General features: G+C 59.3%; 1 protein-coding gene across 1 annotated transcript in view; it reads right to left on the bottom strand.

Moving 5' to 3' along the window:
- JPH3 (junctophilin 3) overlaps positions 1-25,164 on the bottom strand; it is a 73,464-nt gene that overhangs the window by 39,641 nt on the left and 8,659 nt on the right. Inside the window, exon 2 of the mRNA XM_035024634.1 lies at positions 2,184-2,961. Coding sequence (XP_034880525.1) covers positions 2,184-2,961 — 778 coding nt within the window. The remainder of the gene's footprint in view (positions 1-2,183; positions 2,962-25,164) is intronic.

The following is a 25,164-nucleotide window of genomic DNA, read 5'->3' on the forward strand; positions in this document are numbered from 1 at the left end:
TGTGCCCAGCCGGGACCCGAGGAGGGAGTGGGGCCCCTCTCTGCTACCGCCCGCATGGCCTGGGCGTCTCGTGGCTGTGACAATGACCAGAGTCCACCTGGGGCTAGCCACCGGCAGCCACCGAGGCCACTTCACACTCCAGTTGGGGGGGGGGGGCCTCAGGGCATCTGGGACACGGACCCAGCTCTCATCTGTGGGCTTTGCTATCGAAGACAGAGGTCCATGCCCTCTTTTTTCCCCAATCTAAGCCCGTTGAGAAAATGCAGGAAGCATGGCCCCATCCCACAGCCTGGAAGGGAGGCTCATCCTCGTCCCTATTTGCAGGGACAGAGGACGCTGTCACCCCTGCCCCTGATGGGTGATCCTGGGCACCAAGAGGCCCATGCAGCTCAGAGTCTCACTCAGGCACATCCACTCCCCCAAAAGGCCTCAGGGTGGGAGGGGCTGGGAGGGTGACAGTGGCCTGCACCAGGCCCCACACAGGTGGAGGGCACCGTGCAGTGCTCCATCCTGTCCTTCCACAGGGAACCCAGCCCAGAGAGGGGAAGCACCTTCCCCGGACTGCTCAGTAGCAATAGGCCTGAGCAGGACCAGGGTCAGCAGCCCCCCTGAGCCGGCCCCAATACTCAGCGCTGTCGTCAACTGAGTCCTTGGACCTTCACCGCGGGTCGGGGCCGTCACTCCTGGTTCAGACTGAAACCTGCCCTAAGTGGAGCTCGTCAGGTGTGCGGACTCTGAGCTCTGCCCACAACATGACCTCGAGCCCCCGTTTCCGTGGGATTTGTCAAAAAACTGCCCTGTGTCCCACGTCTTCAGTCCCAAGGATGTTCTCCTGGTCGCTGGACTTTAAAGTCACTTCTGCAGGAGACCTGGAGGCCGAGAACGGACCCGCAGCCAGACGGGAGCTGCCGCGAGGACACCGGATCCTCGGCCACGCGGTCCCCCAGCCCTGGAACGGGCTCTCATCCACGGAGGTCAACAAACCACACCACACACAACGGGACGGTGGGAAATGCACCCAAATGCCAGGCTGTCTGGACGCTGTAGCTGACCAGAGGCGATGACGCCGTCCTCCTCCTACGTTCCGTGTTCTATGCGAGCAAGGTCACATTTAGGATGGAAAAAATAACTATTACACCTAATTTCATTTTAAACCCCCAGGGGAGTCGTCAAAAACGCTGGTCCTGTTTGTTTCCATGCCCGGACGCGTCTGGGGGAGGACAGGGAAGCGCACTGTGGGACCTTGGTCCTCAGGGAGCGGCTGCGTCTTTCTCTGGGCTTCTCAGAATGGATTTCCTCTCCCTCTAAAACCTCAGACGTTGGGAGCCACGGATATTCTGCCAATAAACCCCAGCTATGGTTTTTGTTCTTCTGCTGTGGATCAAAGGTCACGGAAAACCAGAGCCAAACAAACTAAAACTTTAATTAGTGACAAGGCTGGGCAGCCTGAGACTTAACGGAGCCAGGAGCTTTCCTGACCCTGGCTGGGAACACAGAATCATCCAGAAAGACGCCGGGGCTGTCCTCCCAGACGCCTCCAGCCTGGGTAAAGCCGTCCCCAGGACGCCTGCCTACCTACCCCTGCAGCTCCAGGCAACCGGGCCCTGAGCCCCTTCTCCCAGCTCTGAGCCCACGCCCTGCACCAACACCAAAGTCTCCGCGAAAACCAACATGGTGCCCGCCAACAGCCAACCCAGGGCCTGTTGCTCAGTGCCCAGCAGCCCTGTGAACCCCAACTCAGGAAGGGCTGCATCTCACACCAGCTGTTGGCCCACACACAAGTGTCCTATGGGCCCCTTGCCGGGCCCCAGCCGGTCCCCGCGCTTGGGGCTGTCTCCTGGGGCCCATGGACAACCAGGGCAGCTTCCTCCCTCCCCCACATGCCCGCGGCGCCGGGAGCACGGCCATGGCGACATCAGACCTTTGTGTCGCCGGCAGAACGGTGCACCTTCTTTACCCACGGCTACGCCATGTGAAACACCAGCACGTGGAACAAAGGGCACTCTGCTCTGTCGGAGGAACGGCTGTCGGGCCCAGAACCCCGTCAGACCAACCGCTGCCCGGCCCCCACGCCCCAAGAACCTCCAAGGAGCCCCCAGATTCCACGGGGCACAGTTCGAGAAACACCCGTGCCTCATCCTGAGGACCGGCCCCGCCACCCGGCCCCGCGCCGTGCCTCCTACCTGGAGGCCGCGATCTCCGCCTTCTGCTTGGCAATGGTGGCGGCCCGCTCGGCAGCCTCCACCGCGCGGTCCACTTTCTCGCGGATCTTGCTGGCGCGCAGCGGGATGAGGTTCTTGCGCTTGCCGCTGACGAGGACGTTCTGCTTGTACTTGCCCTCCTCCTTGGTGCCGTCGGGGAAGGTCATACAGCCGTAGCCGTGCCGCCGGTTGCCGGCCCACTCGCCCTCGTACTTGAGCCCGTCCGAGCGCTGGCTGACGCCGAAGCCCGCGCGCTTGTCGCTCTTCCACTCGCCCACGTAGGTCTCGGTGGCGGTGGCGTCGATGTCGTCCTCGATGACCGCCAGCTCGGCCTCGCCCTCGCCCAGGCTGATGGTGGAGTGGATGTCGCTGGCCGTGGAGCTGACCGTGCTCATGCCGGCCTCGCTGCGGAACGAGCTCTGCTTGCTGCGCTGGCTGGCCAGGCTGCTCTTGGACTCGGACTTGCGCAGCTTCAGCCCGCTCAGCAGCGAGCGCCGGAACAGCCCCTTCTTCTTGCTCTTGAGGATGTCGGAGTCGCTGTGGGCCACGAGCACAAAGCCCCCGCGGGACACGGCCGGGCTGCCGGCCACCGCCGGGGAGGCGTCGGGGTGCAGGGCGGCGCCGTTGGAGTGCTCGCTGCGCAGAGAGTTGATGGACGTCCTCAGGGGCGAGCGGATGACCGCCGCCATGCCGTAGGGGACACTCTGCCTCACACCGTAGCCTTGGCGCATGCCACCGACCCACTGGCCCTGGTAGGTCCCTGCGGAGACAAAAGGAGAGAGGGGTGAGCGCGGGGGGTGGCGGGACACGGTAGACCCAGCCTCCGTGGTTGTGTCTCGGAACAACGTGGTTATATCCCCAGTGGTCTTTGGTGAAGACACTTCCGCCCTGCTGCCCACGGTTGCCTCTCATTCTCTTAGAGGCTGGGGAGGGGAAAGGGAGGTGTCAGAGTCTGATGCAGAGTCAGGAGTGAACTGGAGAGCTCCCCCTGCACGTGGAGGGGGAGGAGGCACATGCCGCTGGGGGGCCCCCAACAGTCATGGGGCCCGGGAGTCCAGCCACGGGGACACAGACCCGGGCTACAAACTGGGTGTGAGGACGCTGCCCTGGGCGGAAGTTCCCAGTTGTTGGAGGCATCCAAGAAGGGTTTGGAAGAGCAGTAAGCGGGGACATCTTAAGCACTTGGGGACATGAAGGCATTGCAACCAGCAGACCGGACATCCCCGGAAGAATGAAAAGCAGAAACTCAAAGAGATATTTGCACACCCATGTTCACAGCAGCATCATTCAGAACAGCCAACAGGTGGAAACAACCCAGGCGTCTGTCGATGGATGAATGCATAAACAAAAGGGGGACCGTTCATACAATGGAATATTATTCAGTCATAAAACGGACACCCACTACATGGATGCGCCTGGAGGACTGGGTGAAAGAAGCTGGTCTCAGTAGGACGGACACCATGTGAGAACCCTGACATGAGGCCCCTCCAACAGTCAAGTTCAGAGACAGGAGAAGGGCAGGTGCCAGGGGCTGGGGGAGGGGGAAACGGGGAGTTGTTCTCTAATGGGGTCGGTTTATTTGGGGTGATGGAGAAGTTTTGAAGGTAGATAGAGGCAATGGTTGCACGACACCGTGACTATCATGCCAGTGAACTGCGTGAAGAGTGGTTAAAACAGCAAATTCTACAATATATAGAATACCTTCCCACAACAGAATAAAAAGGAAAAATAATAAAACCAGGCTCATATCCTTGCTCTACTGACTTGTTGTGTGATGGGAACCTCTCTGACCCTCAGTCTCCTCGTCTGTAGGACTCTGAAAGCCCTCATGCCCTAACTCACTGGGAGAGGAAAACGGCCCTCGGTGTGGAGTCCATCCTGTGTTCCTAGACTTATTGCCAGGCCTCAGCCGGACTCCACGGAGGGGCTCCCCGCCCTGGAAGGGCTTTTCAGGGAAAATGGGGTGAATCTGTCCCACCGCTCTTCCAACTCACTGCCACAGGGGCTGTAAACCAGAAACTCACCAATATACAAGTTTTATTCGTCCCACAGGGTTTTTATAAAAAATGAATTGCCAGCATTTCAAAATCAAGATGTTTCACATAAAAGTCCGGCTCTTCTTTCTCCTAAAGAATTATAGGATCTGGCAACCCTAGATCTTTGTGTTCAGATGGCAAAATGGAGTGGAGGGCAGCAGCATGCTCCTTGAGATGGGGTGCCCCTCCAGTTTGCCCCACTCCCCACTACGCCCTACTGTCTCCCACCCAGGCCCTCTCCCTCACGTGCTCGCCCCACACCAGAGCTAAGACGCAAAGCAAGTGTGGAATCCAAAGCCTTGCCGTGTGGCCCCCAAGGACTTCAGTCAGGGATGTGTCACCCCTGTCCCTGTCACCCACAACCCCAAGTCAGAACAAGTCCTGACCGCTCATGGGCTTGCCTGAGACGTGTCCACGCAGCCTGCCCTTACTCAATCCCCACCCCTGCCATTCGAATCCCACCCAATCCAACCCAGCTGGCACCCCCTCCTCAGTTATGCCTCGAGGTACCCCGGCCCGTGGAGCTGACTGCACGCCCACACAGGACCCGTGGCATCCAGGTCAACACCCAGCATTCCCCAGCAGACTCCGGGGGATGCCCGGCTTTGCAGGACACGTCTCCCTGCTCAACCAGGTTGCAAGTTCCCCAGAGGGGGAGGGCCTTGTGTCCTGACACCTTATTCTCCTCATGACTGGCGCCTGGCCTCGGTGGGGAGAGAGGTGGCCGGGGCGAGGCGCCAGGACAAAGGACCTGGGAACCCTACGCTCCAGCAGACAGCAGCCTATCCGTTGAAAGTGACCCACAGGCAGGTGCTTCCTAGAAGCAGAGCCTGAGACCAATGCCCTCCTGAAGGTGTCGCTGAGGGAGGGCGGGGCGGAGCCAAGCCAGTGGTGGTCTCAGCCGCATGCGCCCCTCAGTGCCACCCTGTGGGATTCATCCCACCCCGAGATGAGGGCTTTTGCACCCCCGCACAGTGCTCAGTCATTTGGCAACCCCAAAGCTGGGTGGCGGTGTGCCCTGCGGAGGGGAGGCAGCCCTGAGCCCACTGCCCCAAGTGGAGGAGCAGACGTGGAGCAGCAGGGGTGCTCCCCACCCCCTCTCCCCTCCTCCCACCCCTGCCCGACCACGAGCTCTTCCTGCGTCAGGCTGCCTGTCAGGCAGTGGGCACCTTCCCCCTGGGGGGGCACCCGTCTGCTCCACAGCATCCACTGCACCACTCCCCAGAGTCAACCTGGCTATAAGCAAGGGCAGTCATGGGGGTGGGACAAAGGTTATGGCTGATTCTGTGCCAAACCGCATGCCCACCCTGGGACAGAGACCCCGTGGCTGGCACCAACCGGGGTTGTGAGTGGGAACCCAGGACCAGGGGCAGTGGGAGTGCGGAGGCCTGGGGGTAGCAGGCCCGTTCAGGCAGGCAGACCTGCTGCCCACACAGCAGCCCTCCTGTCCCAGTTCAGGCTGCGAGTGGACTGCCATCGCAGGGACTCTCTCCCGGAAACCCAGGGTGCCCCTTCTACTTGTGGCTTAGGGACAGGGCTATCAGATACAGCACAGGAGGCTGAGTTAAAGCTGAGTCTCACAGGAACAATGAGTAATTTGGGGGAATGAACTGCCTGGGACATACTTATACAAGAAGTACCTTCGGTGATGATCTGAAATTTGAGTTTAGCTGGGTCTCCCATAGGTTTATTTGCTGAATCTGGCCAGCCAGCTGGGACCTTCCATGGTGACACCCCGGGTTTTGCGATGGAAGGCCCCCCAAAGTGCAGGACCTCCCGTGAGGGAAGGGAGGCTCAGCCCCTGCCCCCTCCTTCCCCTCAGAGGAGGCCGAGGCGGTCACTGATATGCAAGATGGGGTCCATGCACGCAGCAGAGTGTCAATCAGCCTTAAAACTCAGGACGTTCTCACACCTGCTACAGCATGGATGGGCCTGGAGAACACGACGCTCCGTGAAATCAGCCCGTCCCAACAGCACAAACACTGAACGTTTCCACTCACACGAGGGCCCTGGAGGAGCCAGATCCATGGAGCCGGGAAGCAGATGGGGGGCACAGGGGGCCAGGGACAGGGCTGGGGAGCAGGTGTGCCATGGGGATGGAGCTCCAGGTCGGGCAGAGGATGACAAAGCTCTGAAGGTGGATGGTATGATGGTTGCACAATACGAACGCACTTAACACCACTAAACTGTATACTTCAAAACGGTCAAGATGGTAGATTTTATGTCTATTTAACTTAAAAAATGTAAACAGTGAAGGCACTCCCAGGAGCTTCACGCATGGCCTGGTGGAGGCTGTGACGGGCAGGGCCTCGGGGAGGCGTCGGGAGTGGGGCAGACCTGGGTTCGAGTCCCGACCCCACGCTCTGGATCTGTGACCTTGGGAAAGTCTGCTTTAACCTCAGCGTCCTTGTCTGTAAGATGGGGAAGGCGGCCGTGCAGAGCATGGAAAGGCATCAACACTCACTCACCCTAACTCTTCCTCACCCAAACCTTAGGGGGCCGGTAACACCTCCCTTTGCAGGTGAGGGAACGGAGGCCCTCCCAGGGCAGGTCCTGAACCCCGAGCTCACCGCCCTTCCCCCTCTCCCTAAGCCCTGGAGCAGGTGCACCGCAGGTCAGGCAGCCTGAGTCCCCATCTGGCGGCCCGGGTGACAATTACGCCCCCTGCTAGGTCCATAAGTAGCACGCACGCACATCAAGAGCTGGGAGCGGCCGGAGCCCGCAGTTTGCTTGTATGTGCATGTTTGCCCCCAGTGGGAACTCATCTGTGAGGCTGTGGCCGGCGTCGGTAAGAAACTGGATCCGACATCGCGGGAACAGCAGACCAGCTCTGCTAGGACCCGCCTGGAAGTGCAGTCTTCATTGCCTGCTGCAAAGGGCAGGCAGGAACCAGGAGAACGGACCCCAGACAGGCCTTGGGGAGGCGGCTTCTCCCAGAGGGAGGCTCCCAACCTCTGCCCCCTGCCCTCCCTCCCAACCTCCTCCCTGCGCCAGTCCTTCGCCTCTCCTTCCTTGCTGGGGCTGGTGGGGTGGGGGGACAAGGGTTCAATTCAAGCCCCCCGATTCCCAATGGTGTTTGAATCCAACTGGTTATTCACAGAACATTAAATCCAGTGTTTTGTTGTTTCATTTGACACCCCAAGCAGCCTGTGTGTGAAAAGGCAGAGGCCAGCATGCCCAGTTTGAGGGGAAGGCCAAGCGGGCCTGGCAGGTGCTGTCCCGCAGCATGCTGGGAAGGCCCCCAGAGCAGGGTAGCTTCCTGTGTGCACTTTCACCCTGACCTCGGGCCGCCCCTCACACAAGACACCCAGATGCAGACAGATCACTCGGGGCATCCCTGCTTCCCTCCGGGTAAGCTCAGGAAGGCAGGTGACCCTCCCAGGGATTCTGTCACCCCCTCACCTGCCCATCACAACAAAGATAATGGACCAACCCCTCCATCCCGTCACCTGGAACTTGGAATCAGGAGATCTAAGGGGATCGCAGGTGAGCGAGCCAACTTCCCTGAACCTCGCTCATGAAATGCCATCCAGAGCCAGCGAGACTCACACGCAGGGAAGAGCAAACCAGACAAGACCAGTGAGGGGGGCTCACGCTTGAGCAGCATCGGCGTCCCCCACATGGGGCATGCCAACTCCCCTCGACCTTCTGACTCAGGTGGTGCAGCCTAAGCTGCATTCCTAACAAGCTCCCCGGGGAGACGGACACCACGCTTGGGACCCCACGGAGGTTCAACATCTGGCGTGGCCCACGCAATTCAACACCACAGCCCAGGCTGTGCTCTCCCCTCCAGAAGCCTCCCGCACACCTGGACGGGCCTGCCTCCTACAGGGCCATTCCCTCCTGGGGGCACCGGGGGCAGCCCTTCCCCTCCCATCACAGGTGATTGGACCCCAGACTGTGGCCAACCACCTTCTCCCTCTGGGACATCAGCCAGGAAGTGAGGAAGCCCGCGTGACTGCTTCCTACCAGAGGAGGAAACGGAGAAGCAGCCGGGGTGTTCTTCCTCAGAGCAAGACACGGAGGTGGGAGCTTCTCCAGTGCCGGCTCCCCAGACACCCCTCACTCCTTCTAGTGAGCCCACATGTCCCTTGGGCCCAAACACTCCCTAGGACACCCCAGAACCCCCTGTCTGTCCTCCGGGTGTCTGTGTGCCCCAGGACATGTCAGACTGGCCGTGAGAGCCCCATGCTGAACTGGTATCTCCCTGAGAGTAAAAGCCGGTATTTACAAAGCTCCAGGCTCAGGGGCGCCTGGGTGGCTCAGATGGTCAAGCATCTGCCTGTGGCTCAGGTCATGGTCCCAGGGTCCTGGGATCGAGCCCCGCATCGAGCTCCCTGCTTAGCGGGGAGCCTGCTTCTCCCTCTCCCTCTACTGTTCCCCCTGTTTGTGCTCTCTCACTCTATCAAATAAATAAATAAAATCTTTAAAAACAAAACAAAACAAAACAAAGCTCCAGGCTCCTTTGTCCTCAGATGGACAGAACACCCTGCAACCTGGCCTTCATGCCAGGGGGATGCACAGAAGCCCCTCATCCCTGCACCCCCACCTTCATGACTGGGGGATGCACAGAGGCCCCTCCATCCCTGCACCCCGACCTTCATGCTGGGGGACGCAGAGGCCCCTCCATCCCTGCACCCCCACCTTCATGCCGGGGGGATGGGAACGCAGAGACGCCCGCATCCCTGCACCCTGGCCAGGCTGGGTGGGCAGAGGGGCCACTGACCAGCAGGAGGACACACCCAGCAGTCAAGCTGCACCCATGTTTGCACACAGGGCCAAGCCCAGAACCCCCAAGCCAGGCAGGACTCTAAAACAGGTGCTTCCCACATGCCCCGTAACACGAAAGCCACCCGCTGTGATATTTTTTTTGAGAAAACCAGAGTTCCAGGCATGAACTCTGACCTATCGAATCAGCACGGTCAGAGCAGAGCAGGTGGCATGCACCTGCCACCACCCCCAGCTGATTCTTCTGGTCGGGGCATCCCTGGGGTGAGGGATGTGGCAAAGGGGGACCAGGAGGTGAAGAGCCTAGTCCAAGGGCACCCAGCCCATGAGCCGCAGAGCCAGGGTGCCAGAATCACTGCACATGTGGGCATACTAGGTTCTAGAACCTTCTTCCCCAATGTACCCTGGACCGCTTTCCACCGTGTCTCCATCATTAGTGATGGTTGCGGCTAGCCCAACACATGAATGTTCCACAACACAGAAGCAACAAGCCCATCTTCTGTGGAACATCGAGGTCATTCCTTTTTTTTTTTTTTTAAATGTTTTAATATATTTATTCATGAGTCAGAGAGACAGAGAGAGAGGCAGAGGCAGAGGGAGAAGCAGGCTCCCCACCCAGCAGGGAGCCCGATGTGGGACTTGATCCAAGACCCCGGGATCATGACCTGAGCCGAAGGCAGACGCTTAACCATCTGAGCCACCCAGGTGCCCCATTCCTCACTTTTGATAGCTTATCTTCATACGCAGGTTATAGCCTCAGGATAAACTCCTGGAATGAATTTGCTCATTCAAAAGGAAGTTTTAAGGTTTTTGACACACTGCCCTTGGAAAAGACCCCAAAAGAGTGACCATCTCCCCCCTCATCACCAACACCAGGAAGTATCATTTTTAAAAATCTGTTTTAGCGGGGCTCTGAAGAGTTACGGCTGGTGGGGGGTGGGGGACAGAATTCATCCCCCATGTCACAGTCCTGCCCCCCAGTACCTTAGAACTAACCGTATTTGGCGACATGGCCTTTGCAGACAGGATTGAGGTAAACTAATAAACAGGCACAGAGGAAGATTCTCAGCATCGCTCGCCATCAGGGAAACCCACGTCAAACCCATAGCGAGACCCCACCTCACACCCACCAGGACGGCCACTGTCAAAAACACGAGAAACGGTGTCGGTAAGAGCGTGGAGAAAACGGAACCCCTCTGCACCGTCGGTGGGCACGCGAAATGCTGCAGCTGTTGGGTGACAGCACGGGGCTCCTCCGGAAAATAAACCCAGAACGACTGTAGGAGCCCGCGGGCCGCTTCCGTGCACCCCCCCCCCCCCCCGGAGGACACACAGCAGGGTCTCCGAGGCCTCCGCACACCACGTCTGCAGCAGTCAGGAAATGCAAGCAAGCCAAGGACCCAAGGACCGATACGCGGATAAGGAAAACGTGGTCTATGCACACAATGGAACGTTACTCGGCCTTAAAAGGAGGGAATCCAGACTCATGCCAGGACACGGGTGAACACTTGGGACACCACACTAAGGAAAGACACAATTATTGCACAATTCCACTTATAGGAGATACTTAAAGAAGTGAAAATCCAAGGCAGAGAGTAGGATGGTGGGTGCCAGGGCCTAGAGCGGAGTAGTCAACGGGAGCAGGGGATTTTACGGGAAAATGGCGAAGATGGTAAAGTCCATGTGATCTTTGACCACAATAAGAAATAGGAGGCTGTTAGTGTGGGCCCTAACCCTGTAAGAAGTGGGGGGTGAAAGCAGGGGTGTGTGCACAGGGAAACATCCACATGAAGAGGCGGTGAGGGGGGGCCACCCAACCTGCCGGCACCTTGATCTGGGACCACCAGCCTTCTGACTGGGACCCAGCACACGGCGATGGGTTGAGTCCCCCAGTCTGTGATATCCAGTAAACCAATATAAAAATCAGGGTGCTGAGAACACATACAGAGGACACAGAAAGAGAAGTTCCTCCTGGAGAAGCAGAACCAGGAGATCACACCTGGGGGACCCCCGGCAGAGAGAAGCCAGACCCTGACCTCTAGGAGGAAGTCCCTGTTCTGAACAGGGACCCCGCCCGAGTTCCCGGACAATCCAGGGCAGGGCAGCTGGAATCAGCACAGCCGGCAGGAGCAGGGAGTTCCTCTGAAGGGGCTGAATCGGCCCAGTCAGCTGTTTGGTATCTTACTTTAATAAACCAACAGCCAAGGGGCACCTGCGTGGTTCCGTTGGCTAAGGGTCTGACTTCGGCTCAGGTCAGCATCTTGGGGTTGTGGGAGCCCCAGAGTCTGCTAGTCTCTCTCCCTCTGCCCCTCCCACCGCTTGTGCTCACACTCAAAAAAAAAAAAAAAAAAAAAAAAACCAGCCAAGGGTCATCAGACATTTGGAGAAAGCCTCCAATAGGAAGAAAGACCCAAACATACAAAAAGTGTAGGGGGGAGGGGAGGCATTGGAGAAAATCACGAAAAATGCAGAGTATGGAAGACATCAGGAGCCCAGAAATTAAATCCGGAGAGAAGATCCTGTGTCCACAAAGTGCAAATAAAATGCAACAAAAAAAAAAAAAAAGGGAAAAGTCAGAGACAAAGAACGAGCTCCTGGAAATTCAAAGCATGATGGCTAAAATATGAATTTTGGTGAGTTGGAAGATAAATTCAAGAAAATCAGAAACTGGAACAAAAAGAAGAGGTGGGCAAAGTAGTGAGAAACAGTGAGAAGAAAATCAGAGTCGAGCATGAGTCAGCCAGGGGCCCCAAGTCTGTACGGCAGGAGTTCCGGAAAATTACCAAAGGCGTAGGTCAGGAAAGCGTCCCAGCACCGAAGGGTCCAGGCCGGAGGGGCTCACGGACTCCAGCACAATGAAGGGGAAGGACTCCCACCAACACCCGGCATAGCAGCGTTTCAGAACCCCCCCGTCAAGAGCAAAGATCCCCAACACTTAGGGGGACCAGAGGCGACTGCACTTGAATGGCAGAGAATCAGAACGGTATGGGCGTCCTCTGCAGCAGTGAAGCCGAGCCATGAGGGACAGCCACCCCCCGCCCCCAAGTTCTGGATGATGTCAGCCTAGAACTCTGTACGAGACCAACGTATCCAGCAAACCACCGAAACGACCTTCCAGGCACTCTTCCTTACAAAGCTATGGCAGGACATATGGCAGCAAAGTGCGGGAGTAAACCATGAAAACACAAGAGGTGGGAGATTCCACACCCAGGAGAGGAGCAGGGGAGGTCCAGGAAGCAGAGGGGGAGCAGGGGACAGACAGGGGACTCCCGGAGACAAGGGAGGGAAATCTAGAAAACGTGTATTCCACAGAATGTGTGTGTACGTACGGATATACGGGTGGGGAATCTGGCCGGTGTGTCCACGTGAAAAGCCGCACGGAGAGGTTTCTCACGGAGCCTTGGGAAGGTGGGGAAAGCTCGAGGGATTTAAAAACCACCCAGTTGAAAAGAGGCGGCAATCAGGAGGTTCAGCTGTGCGGGAGGACGCGGAGAGGGGCGTGGGGAATCAGCCCCAGTGGCGGGCGCCCCCGAACGTGTCCTCCTTGCAGTTACGACTGAAAATTCTTCACGGAGCCCAGCAGCAAGCCCACACGTGACGGCAAGAGCGTGAACAGTAAGTGCACAGAGTTGGCGGCTCAAAGTTCTGGCCAGGTAGGGCGGGCGGGGCCCTCGGGTCTTTGTTTGGGGCCCTAGTGGACACCTTCAACTCCGGGCACACGTTATCTTGATGAAGGTGAAACGTTTTGTGGGGGGAGGGGAGGAACACTGGCCAGAGGGCTCTTCAGCACTCATCATGTCCTCACCGCTGCTGTGGGAGCGTGGAAGCCAAGGCTCGGGAAGGATTCAGATCTTGTGGGGGTGCCGACGCGGGGCCCCGCTCCCCGCAGAGGACGCCGGCCTGCTGAGTGCTTGGCCCGGGGCCTGAGCAGGCTGGGGCGGGGGGAGCCGGAGAGAGGGGGCCCAGCCTCAGGGCAGCGGTCTCCGTGGGGTGGAGGTGTTAGACAGGTGCAGACTGGCGGCAGGAAACGGATCCCGGAGGTCACAGGCAGCACCAACAGGGAAGAGTCATTCTGGCCGGGAGAGTGGGACGCGAGCCAGGAAGCCCCCTGGGGTCTGGAGGGCGCAGAGCAAAAGCAGACCCCAGCGGAGAACAGCACGCACGGCCTCCACGTTCATCCCCCTTCCACCCAGCAGAGACGGGACTCAGGTGTGGGCAGTGCAGGAAAGCCTCTCAGGTGCAGGGGGCAGGCACGAGGGGCCACCCAGGTGGGGGTGGACCGCGGAGGGGGGCACACCTGAGTGTGCTGGAGGCACGAAGGCCAGGGGACTAGGCCCGAGACCAGCATCCCCCCGTCCTCAGCGTGTGGGTCCACGGCAGGTGTCCACGGTGCCCGTTCTCCTCCCCACATCCGTCCATCACGGGAAGAGGTTTTTCTTTCTTTCTTTTTTTTAATAGCAGTTTCAGGTTTACAGAAAGACTGGGAAGCACACAGACCTCCCGAATGCCCCCCCCGCACACCATTTTGGTACCTTGCATTAATGCAACACATTTGTTCCAGTCAGTGGGCCAATATCGACATGCTAACGGAAGTCCATAGTTTACAGCAGGGGTCACGCTCGGGGCTGGGCATTCTGTGGGTCTGGACAGACGTGCACGCACCCTACAGAGTCTGCCGCCGCCCTACAAGTCCTGTGTTCTGCCTGTTCCTCCCTCCCCCGAACCCCGGGCAGCCACGGACCCCTGCCCTGTCCCCAGAGCTGGGATGGTGCACGGTGAGCCCCTCCAGCCTGGCCTCATGCACAGGGCACCCATCACCGGAGGCGTCCAGCTCTGCTGTGGCTGCGTCGTGTGGTCATCCACCCCCCGGGGAAGGGCAGCTCTGCTGCTTCCAAGTCTTGGCAGTTACGAATGCGGGGTATGTGCTTTTTCACAGAAGGAAACAAAACCCCCATCTCAGAATAAGGACTGTTCTTTCAAGTCAGGGATCTTGGTCGTCACGAAGACTTCCCCCTACCCACTGCCCTCTTGGTGTGGATGCACCTGGAAAACGCTGCTGGGTAGCCCGGCGGTCAGGACACGACCACGGTGTCTGAAGGACACGGTCCACTGTGGAGCACTCATGATAGAGTGCCACGTGGGGTCATTCCACAAGGGCCCACGGGGGTTCGGAGAGACAAGGGCACTTTTCCGAGGCCACACAGCAGGAAGAGCAGGGAGATGGGACTCCCCTCCTTGGCTATCCCCAGAGCTGGCAGGAACCTCTGACTCCTCGTGGTCTCCATCCTAGGGGAAGGCCCACACTCAGTGAGGTCAGCTGGTTGGTGCAAGGCCAGGACAAGTCTGAAGTAGTGGTGGGTCTGTGGACCCCAGGCGGGGGTCCCCATGTCGTTCCTTCCAAGCCACACTCCCCAGGGAGACGGACTCCGCTCGCCTCATCACCCTGACACCCTGACCTCCCAGAGCAGGGCAGGGGCTCCTTCCCCCCGCAACCAGGAACGGCACAGCCCACGCTGCCCAGTGCACACAGTATCCACACCACGCCAAGGGCTTCTCCCGCTGGGTGCCCAGAGTCCCTTGGCCACACTCCCATCATGGAGGATGCAGCTGACCTAGGACCCTACCCAGGTGTGCCTGATAGAAACCCAGGCCCGTGTTCTGGACAATTATCTCCACTACCTGCTGAAAGATAAGGGAGAAGTCAGCAACCAGGAGTGCGGGCTCCAGCCCCAACCACACACGTCCCCCCAGGGCCTGCAGGTTCTCACACCCTCATGCACAGAGCCGCTCCCACAGGCTGGCAGAGGGGACTCGTTCTGAGTGAGGGCCCGGGAATGGTTCCGACACGCAGGCTGACTAGACCTGGGTGTCCCCCCGACCAGCTTCCAGATTTCAGCTCCATCTCCCGCCCGGCCTCAGTGAGCAGGGACCACCCGTGTCCCCAACCCAGATTCCTCCATCCCCGGCTGCACATGGCAATCACCGTGTTTAAGTAGAATTCATTAGGAGGCCTTGGTAGTCTGAGAAGCAAGCAAGCAGAGGGGCCACTGGAGGGCTGTCCGTGTGTCCTGGCTACTGCCCCACTCTGCCGTGGGTCTCCCAGGCAGCATCCGCACCACCGGAACTTGCTGAAATGCAGATCCCCAGGCCCCCAGCCCCACGGGAGCAGAGCCCCTGCAGGTGGGCTGGCACCTGGGTGACCTTCCAGGTGACCGATGCCACTCAGGGTCGAGAACACATGTTCTCCCATGAGAAGCACCTGGAGAGCTTTGGGAACTGGTCACGGACACTCAGTCTGCCCAGAGCATGGACTTGGGGGGGGTCTGGGAGGAAGCTGGGCAGGAGAGAATTGTAAGCACTGAAGAGAGTCTTGCTCCAGCACCCCCATCACTTTCTCATTTACAGAATGTCCTTTGAGAACCAACGATCTTGTTGCTGGAAAGCCACCTGCCGGTCAAGCTTCCATCTTGCCTTCAGACAGCAGCCTCCGTCCTCTCTCTCCTGGGAAATCTCCGCCCTGTGTCACTTCTCAGGGTCAAGGTGTCCTACACACGCTAAAGGTACACCAGGACCGCAGCGGAGCGCCCCACCTGGGGGCCCGGGGGCCACACTAAGACAAGGCTCATAACATGGCTTCTGGGCCATCATCCCAGACACACACCCACACCCACAGCGGGACACAGGGGTTCCAACCCCCCAAGGCAGTCACTAAGCCCCCGTGAGACCTCCACAGGCCTCAGTTTCCCAAGCTCTGTGTCAGAGGACCTGGAGCAGGTGGTGTCTATGCGGGGCTGCCTGTTCCAAGGGGCAGGACTCCCACGAGGCCACTTGGCTGGCAAGTCTAGCTCCACCATCAACCATGAGTCTGGACGAGTTACGTACCCTCAGTTTCCACATCCATGAAATGGTGACAATGATACCTAATCCACAGGACTGCCGCAAGACAGGGACTGAACATGGGAACCTGGGAGGACTTGGGCAGAGAGTGAGGGATGGAGCCCTGTGTGTTCTTTAATCAACTGAAGGCCCCACCATCTGCCTACAGCCCCACAGTGCCCCCCCCCCCGCCTGCCACAGCCCCACGGTGCCCCCCCGTACCTGTTACAGCCCCACGGAGGCCCCCCACCTGCCGCAGCCCCACAGAGGCCCCCCGTGCCTGTTATGTCCTCTGGGGGTCCCCCAGTTCCCTGCCATCTCTTCAGGGGGTCCCCCAGAACTCTGTCATCTATATGCGGGTCACCCAGAGTCTGCCATCTCAGAGAAAAACAGATTGATCAGTGGTTGGGGCTAGCTTCTACATCAGTGTCCTCTCCTTTCCCATGACCTCTCCCGTAGAGAGCGGGATCATGGTCACCACTCAGCTATGGAGCTTCCTCTAGCCCCCTCCCCACACCCTAAGCCTCCGTTTTCTGCAGCGTGGGGAGAAGACCCCTACTCTAAATGACTGTTCATTCACCTAACCAGTGTCTGCAAAGAACCTACCACGTGCTGGGGCGGAGAACATGCATAGAACAAAGAACCCCTTGGACCTGAGATTTAGAGGGACAGAGACACATGACGGGAACACCACCGGTAGGAGGAAGACAAGAGCAGGGCTTCGGGTGGAGGCAGAGGGGCAGGACTGTGCTGGGGACCACCTGCAGGAGGGGACGATGAGTGCTCCCCGCGCCCAGCACGACTACCACCTCCAGCCTTGTTAGGGTTTTCTCCAAACACAGACTTTGCCACATCCGAGAATAAATCCATCCCCCACCCCCACCCGAGGCGGGATGCTGGTAAAGACTTCTGGGCTTCCAGATGATTCTTTTTAAAAATAAGCTGAGTGGAAATGTACAGTGGTGCAGACACTTTGGGACACAGTCTGGCAGGCAGTTCCTCAAACAATTAAACCCGGAGTTACCATATGACCTGGCAATTCCGTGCTTCGGTACACCCCCCAGAGAAAAGAAAACACCCGTCCCACAAACACCCGCACACCAATGTTCACAGCAGTGTTCTTCAGACAGCCGAAGGTGGAAACGGCCCAGATGGCCATCAGCAGACGACTGGATGAGCCAGATGTGGTCCATCCGTGCCCTGGAACACCAGCAAGTCAGGAGGGACCACTCTGGTACGCATTACCACATGGACAGACCGAGAAGACAGTAAGGGGGCTTGATGCACGTACATGAAATGTCCAGTGTTAGCAAACCGAGCCACAGAGAGGAGATTCGGTGGTTGGCCCCCCACCTCAAAATAATAAATCTTTTAAAAAAATTAAAAAGGCACCTGGGTGGCTCAGTCGGTCAAGCATCCCTTTGGCTCAGGTCATTGATCCCAGGGTCCTGGGATCGAGTCCCATGTGGGGCTCCCTGCTCAGCAGGGAGCCTGCTTCTCCCTCTCCCTCCGCTGCTCCCCCTGCTTGTGCTCACTCTCTCACTTGCTCGCTCACTCTCAAATAAAATCTTAAAAAAGATTTGGTGGCTGCCAAGGGGAGGGGCGAGCTAGGGAGAGCACAGCTAGGTACGGGGTTTCTCTTTGAGGCCATGAGAGGCCCTAAAGTCGATGGTGGTGATGTGTGCACGACTCTGAACCCACCAGGAATCACTGAATTGTGCACCTGGAGTGGGTGCAGTGTGTGCTCACTGAACTCTATCTCAATCAACTAAAAAATCAAGCCTTAGGTTAGTAGAGCTGCGCTCTGCGGCCCCAGCGCTCTGTGGCTGCAGCCTTCCTGGGGAGGGAGACATCACTGCCACTGGGAACGCACCTCCACTTCCCAGAACTGCCAAATACCAGCCCTCCTCAATCCCCTGGGGGGCTCCTGCTCCGCGGCCCAGGGGGTCCCATGGCTGGGTGTGTTTCCAGGTGGTGCCCAAACCCCGGAGGACGGCCCAGAGGCCCCACGGCCTGTGCAGTGGAGAGTGCCTGGGTCAGGACTCCCCTCAGGACACAGAGGTGGACGGTCCGATTTTGGCTCTGAGATCTCCCAAGGGACGAGGTGGGAGCAGAGGCCCCCAGCCTGGGATGTACAGACTCCCAGGGGGCCCCTGGATGGAACTGGGGGTGGTGCAGAGAGAACCCCCATCCTTATTTTCACTAGCCTCTACTTGAGGAGTAGACGGGCAGCAAACCACAGTGCTCAGGCGCCAAAGCTGCAGTTTTGTCGGCAATAAGACGACACGCCCCGGGGACAGTGGCTGCCAACATCCTGGGGTAGCGTTACCGCCAAGGCCCGCCCCCCGGAGCAGGGCCCGACAGCCCGGGACGAACCTCACACCCACCCTGCTGGATGTCCGTGTGGCCGGCCAAGGGTGGCCCAGGCCAAGGACACGCAGGGCTCCAGTCCCCCCCGCCCCCGCCTGCCCCTGCGGCCCCCATGGACGCGAGCTCCAAGTTCGTGCCAGCCTGGGGAGGGACATCCAGCAGTGTGTCCTTGTGCCCCCAGGACAGTGCTGCCCAGAGCAAGGAGGGGTACGAGGGGCTCCGCGGGCGTCTCCGGATAGAGCAGCTCCGAGGGGAGACCGGGAGGGCAGAGGGAGGGGCAGGAGGGGCCCAGCCAGCCGGCCAGTGGCCAGTGGCCGGCACAGACGCCTCCACCAAACCCCCGAGATGACTCCCTCCAGAGCCTGTCCCAGTCCAGGCTGACCGGCCCTTGAGATTGGGTTTTCCCAAAACTACTTCCTCAGCCATCAGCCAGAGTCCCTGAGGCTGAGAGAGGAAGAGCCGAGTGAACCCCGCTCTCAGACCCGCCCCAAACCACCCACCCAAAGCCCCAGTCTGGCCCCCCGGCCACAGGCTCCAACAACTCCTCCCTCCAGGGTTCCCTGCAGGAATTCCTGCAACGAGGAATAAACCAGACTGTCCCACCGCAGGGCAGGCGGGCTCCTGGCTGTCTTGGCTGGAGGTCCTTGACACCCCCAAGGGAGTTCTGGATGTTTCTACAGGAACTCCTCTCCTCTGGCCGCTGTGGGTGGAGGGGAAGGCCTGGAGCCTCAACAGAAAGGTGCGTACAAGACGCAGGACACGCCAGTGAGCAAGAAATGGCCGCTTGAAAACAAAGAGCAATTGCCATTTGCAATGACGTGGGTAGAACTGGAGGGTGTTATGCTGAGCGAAATAAGTCAATCAGAGAAAGACAAGTATCATATGACCTCACTGATATGAGAAGTTTGAGAAACAAGACAGAGGATCATAGCGGAAGGGAGGGAAAAATGAAACAAGACGAAACCAGAGAGGGAGACAAACCATAAGAGACTCAATCTCAGGAACCAAACTGAGGGTTGCTGGAGGGGAGGGGGTGGGAGGGATGCGGGGGCTGCGTGATGGACACTGGGGAGGGTATGTGCTATGGTGAGCGCTGTGAACTGTGCAAGACTGATGAACCACAGACCTGTACCCCTGAAACCAATAATACATTCTATGTCAATAAAAAGAAAACAAAGGGCAAGTGAGAAGTACTAGGGATGCATCCCTCCTCCCTCTCCCCTGCCTGCGGCCCTCCCCTCCCACCCCCTCCTCACCACTCTTCCCCTTCCTCCTCCCTCTGCCCATCTCTCTCCGTCTCTTCCTCTCCATCTCTGGCTCTGTCTCTATCTCTGTCTCTCCAGTTTCTGTCTCTCTCTATCTCTGTCTTTCTCCCTGTCTCTCCTTCTCCATCTTTGTCTCCCCATCTCTGTGTCTCTCCCTCTCTGTCTCCCTCTCTGTCTCCCTCCATCTCTGTGTCTCTCCCTCTCTGTCTCTCCCTCTCTCTCTCCCTGTCTCTGTCTCTCTCCATCTCTGTGTCTCTCCCTCTGTCTCTCCGTCTCTGTCTCTCTCCCTCTCTGTCTCTCTCCCTCTGTCTCTCCATCTCTGTCTCTCTCTATCTCTGTCTCTCTCCGTCTCTGTCTCCATCTCTGCCTCTCCCTCTCTGTCTCTCCCTCCCTGGTCTCTCCCGCCTTCCCTCCTTCCCTCTCCGTCTCCCCACCATCCTCCCTTGGCCGGCACACTCCTGCACTCCCCTCCTCCTGCCCAGGACTCCGGCTAACAGGACACTCTGCGCTTGTGGACACTTCACGGTCACTGTCGCCAGGGCTGCCTCCAGTCCCGCAGAAACTGTGACCTCTGCTATATTTCTGCCGCATTTTCTCGGGGAGCCACGATTAATTTCCTCCAGATTGGGCCGTGCACCGCAGACACAGCCCCTCAGCCCCCACGCTGTCCGCGTGGCGTGGGGCGCCGGAGTCCAGGGAGGCTCCAGGCCGGGCTCCGGGCCGGGGCCTTTGTCCCCACTGGGTCTACAGTCAGGTTGGTTCTGTGCAGACCCAAAGGGTCAGGCTGCGGCCTCCACAGCCAGGGACAGCCTGACCGCTCGACACAGCCCCATGAGTCTGGCAGAGACACAGCCCCGCTGGCTCCCCGTGCCCCCTGGTGTGGCCCTGCTCCCTCCGTTCCTCCTGGAGCATCTGCGACCTTTCCAGCCTGCCCAGCCTCTCCCCCCATCCTCTGGGGCTCCGTGGGAAAGTCCCTCCCCCGCAGGCTTTCTCACACCTGCCCGGTCTCACTGTGAGTCCTGGCCCTGCTCCCTCCATCCCGTCAGCACTTGAAGGGGAACCATGGAACAGGTGCATGGACATGGTCCCCTCAGCCTCAGCAACAGGACCACAGCGCCCCGGGGCCTGCTCATGGCCAGGCACACAGTCGGCGCTCAACAAGTGCCTGTGTGGGTCCCACCTGCCCTGCGGACACCATGGCTGTTCTGCCTTGCTGGTAAGCAGACCCTTCAACGCCCCCACTGCAGGGCCCGGACAGCATACCCTGACCTCCTCGCCCGTGGGCAGTGGTACTGATTCTGTCAAGTCATCACTGCCTAAACCCCTACTGTGTGCCTGGCTCCGTGCTCGGTACTCTGCGGGCAAGAGAAGGGCACTGGGTTTATTTCAAGGAATGCACCATCCAAAGGCGGAGGCAGCAGGCACACAGGAATCCGGGGGACGGTCAGGGGTCGGGCGCTGGACGTCCAGTCACGGTGCTATCTACAGTGTATTTTAAAAATTTACAACTCAACAACAGAGAAACAACCCAGTTTTAAAGTGGGCAAGGGCCCGAGCAGACAAGTCTCCAAAGACATGCACGTGGCCCACGACACGTGGACAGACGTCTCTGGCCAGTCCTCAGGGAGACGCACATCCAGACCACAGGGAAACCACGCCACGCCCACGAGCGCGGCTGGAGTGGAAGGACGACAGGAGCAGGTGTTGGTGCGGACGTGGAGGGGCTGGGCCTGCAGCCCCGCTGGTGGGAGCGCGGCGGCACAAGGTGGGACCCGGCCATCGCCGCCCCACCCAGGTCTCTGCCTGCGCCCACAAACCGCACGTCCATGCAAAATCTTGGCCCGGGGGCACAGCTCCCCCAGAGTCCCCCGACGGATGAACCGATAAGCACAGGCTACGGCCTGGGGGGGTCCGTGGATGAGTCCCGAAAACCTCACGCTGACCGAGAGGCCAGCCACAGAGGCCGCCTTGTGGGACCCCGTCCACACCAAGGGTCCAGACCCAGCCGATCCAGAGACAGAGAGCAGGTCGGGGGTTGTCCAGGGAGGGACTTACTGCTCGAGGGGTTTCTTTCTTGGGGGAGAAGAATGTTCTAAAATTAGGGGGTGGTGACAGTTGCAGAACCCTGGGCACATACTAAAAACCGCTGAATTGTACACTTCAACAGGCGAACTTTACTACGATCCGTCACCTGCACCTCCACAAACATGACACCAAAACCACGTCACGGCGCGATCGTTTGTCCCCTCTCGGTGCAGGCGTGATACGGAACCACCGTGTCTCTAACGGGTTTACAGGAACAACACGACGTCCTAGCGGCTCATGGAGCATCTGCATGCAGCCTGCACACGCGCAGAAACCCCGAGACCTAGGTCGTGTGATTCCCTTGCTCCTGGAACCCGAACCTTCCGAGTCTCTCTCTCCCCCAACCGTGGTTTCCCCGTCTGTGAAATGGCACAGCTGTGTGGACCTGGCCTCGGGGGGTGCTGGGACGATAAGGTGGCCTCATGGATGAGAAGGGGCAACACAGGGCTGAGTCCCTGTCCATCTCTGTCCCTGCTGTCCTCCCCCCCGCCCCCCAGGAGCGCCCTCCCCCTCGACCAGCCTGACTACATCCTCCACCCCGTCATCCTCCCTCTCCTGCCCAATTCTGAGTCCTGGGGCTTCTTCCCTTCAGTCTACTCCCTCCCGACTTCATGCCACCTCCCAATGGACGGTGCCCCCACCTGGATCAGACGCACCATCCCCCTGCACCCTCCACCCTCACCCGGCTGCGTGCAGTCTTTCACACCACACACCCACCCCGCCCTCAGAGTCCCGTCTGTCTGAAACGGGAGGTCCGTCCCGTCCTGGGAGCTGGCTGTCCTGGGCTCCACCCGCCTGCTCAGCCCACCTCCAACCCTCAGGGCTCTGTGTCTCCCCGACCCACTGCCCCCGCCCAGACACAGGCCATCACCTCCCCTCCCCTGGACACAACCGCCCTCCCAGGGGTCCCCAGCTTCCACTCTGGTCCCCACTTCCTTCCCTGCCCAGCAGCCAGCGTGAATACCCAGACATAACCACACAGACAGCAAGGGTCCGGCAGCTATGCTCCTAGGACTGTATCCCAGGAAGGCTTACGTTCACCTAACAGCCCCTCCGTGGAAGTCTGCAGCGGCTGTGTTCCTTTCGACCCCAGACGCCCCTCGACTGCACATGGTTACACAAGCCGTGGTCTGCGCACACGCACACCCCAGGACCCTGGTCAGCAAGGTGTGTGGATGCACACACGACCGGGGTGGATCTCCAGAGAATCACAGGGAGTGAAAAAGCCAGTCCTGAAAGGTTGTATCCCCTAGGATCCCACGTATAGAACATTCTGGAAATGAGACAATGCCAGGAGGAAGAGCAGCTGAGTGGGTGTCGGGGATGGGAGGGAGGAGGGTGCGGCCCTGAAAGGCTGCTGGGGGTCCCCGCTGATGAAACGCTCGGTGTCCCTGTGGACATCCCGGCCACAACGTTGTGCGGTCCCTTACGTCAGGTGTTACCTTTGGGGAGACCGCGTGGAGGGCACAGGGGATGCCTCCGCTCTTCTCACAACCACGTGTGAGTCTACAAGCATCTCAAAATTAAAGCTGAATTACAAAAGCACAAACACCAGCCAGTGCGGCTGCCCTGCTTGAATCCTTGGGCGCCCTTCCCTCCGGTGGCTGGGAAGCTGTGCTCAGACCGCCCCCCTTTGCGCTCCCCCTCTGGGTCTTTAAGGAGCCACACCTGGACCTGAGCCACACCTGTTCTGGCCTCCTCGGAGCCTCTGCACGCCCTTTCTCCCGCTCTCCACACCACTGCCACTCCTACCCTCCAGCTCTCCGCGGGTTTATCATCCACGCATCAGGCAACCAGGATTTCTGGAGCTCTCTCTACTGCAGGGCCCAGTGAAGAACCCGCCAGATCCAGGGTCTGCCACCCCCGACCCGGGGCTCCAGTCCACAGGGAAGGGGCCTCCACAGAGCATGTGTGCACGGAGGGCCCAGAGGCGCTCTGGGGGTCTGGCGCCCCACACCATCCTCATAGAAATGCATTCAGCTCTTGCCTTTTCTCCCTCAGAGCTACCCAGAGACAGCCAGGTCTTTGACCTCACCAGGAAGCAAGCAGACAGCTTGGTGGGGTGGGGGGGGGCACAGAAAGTTCGTGCCCAGAAGTTGGCTGCACAGTCCCCATGCGGGCAGTGGGGGGCCAGCTCACGGCCCCTTGGCTTAGCTTCTAGAACCAGCCTCCGAGAAAGCCTGCACTGGTTTGCAATGCGTACTTCCCAAGGAGGCCCCCCACCCGGGCCTCCCTTAGTACCTGAACCCCCCCCCACCGGAAATCCCTCCCCGACTCCCTACAGTGAGACCACCCCTCTGCCACCTTCAGGGGTCTCCTCTTCTCCCCTTAATGGTCCTCACCCAAGGCAGAGGCCGACGGGGAGGGACAGGGGCTTCTCAGGTGTGGTCCTCAGGACCCCTGCCCCAGATGGCCCCAGATGTGCCCTCTGCTAGATTCCCTCCTGGGGAGCCTGTCCCAGGAGCCTAGGGTGGGAGGTCTGGAGCAGACCACTGTTGAGCTATTGAGACCCTGAGCCAGCACCCCCATTTCCTTGGCCTCCCTGGGCCTCAGTTTCCCCCTCTAGAATGGGGGAGTCATGCCTTCCTCCCAGGCAGACCGAATGAGAGAAGGCACAGGCAGCTCCAGCTCATGGCCAGATGCTCGCTGAGACTCGAGTCTCATTGAACTGGTGGGGAGGGTACAGGATGAAGAAGTTTTGAGGGTCAAATGCTCCCTGGGGAGGCAAACCGGTGAGTCCTGCAGGAGCAGCTGAGGGCCCTGGGGCCCCGGAGTGGGGAGGGGTGTGTTCACGGGAGAAGAGGCAGGGAAGGCCAGCCCTGCCCGCTCCAGTCCTTGCTCTGGACTCGTGGGCTGTAGGAGTCTGCTGGCTCTGGCCCTCTTCCTGCCCACCCCCACCGCCCTGCAGTGCACAGCGATGATGGTGTCTGGGCCCCCATGGAGAATGGGAGGGTGTCTATCCTGGGATCCATGGACAAGTCTCGGGGAGTCTGTGAACCCCCCCAGTACCCACAAAATGCCTTGTGTGTGCAGGGACCTGCATGTGTCCTGGGAGAGGACCCTCAGCTTCCCCACACTCTCGGAAGAGTCTGGAAGAACCCATGAGTTTATGCACTGCTGAGCAAAGAGCCATGGAAAGCCGGGCTTCAGGAGATCGGGTTCCCCCCCCCGCCTCTGTGTTACTATTAGACAGTGGCCGCCTCCCTGATCCTCAGTTTCCTCAACTGTCGAGCAAGTGGGTGGCCGTCAGACGACTGTCCCACCAGGAGGAGCCCCACCGGGTGCTGCAGACAGCGCTAGGCCCACCCCGCTGCCCAGGGGCCCCGTGGCCTCGCCAAGCCGCCCCATGCTATGAGCGCATGCCTCATACGTGGGAGCGCATGCCTCGCCTCAAAGCACAGCCTTAAGGACTAAAAGGAACAAGGTCTGTGGTAAAGCGCGCAGGCCAGTACTTGGGAAAAAGCAGACGTTTAAATGTGGTGAGTATCCTTCTTTCAAAGGAAACTCCGTGGCTTTGGGATTCTAGGTGACCACGTCTGTTTGGCCCACTTTCAAACTGGGGTCTGTAAGACACGGTAGTGTCTTCGTCCTAACCCCAGTGCC

This window comes from Mirounga leonina, unplaced genomic scaffold (assembly GCF_011800145.1).
Source record: "Mirounga leonina isolate KUSES-001 unplaced genomic scaffold, KU_Mleo_1.0 Mir_180, whole genome shotgun sequence".
NCBI lineage: Eukaryota > Metazoa > Chordata > Mammalia > Carnivora > Phocidae > Mirounga > Mirounga leonina.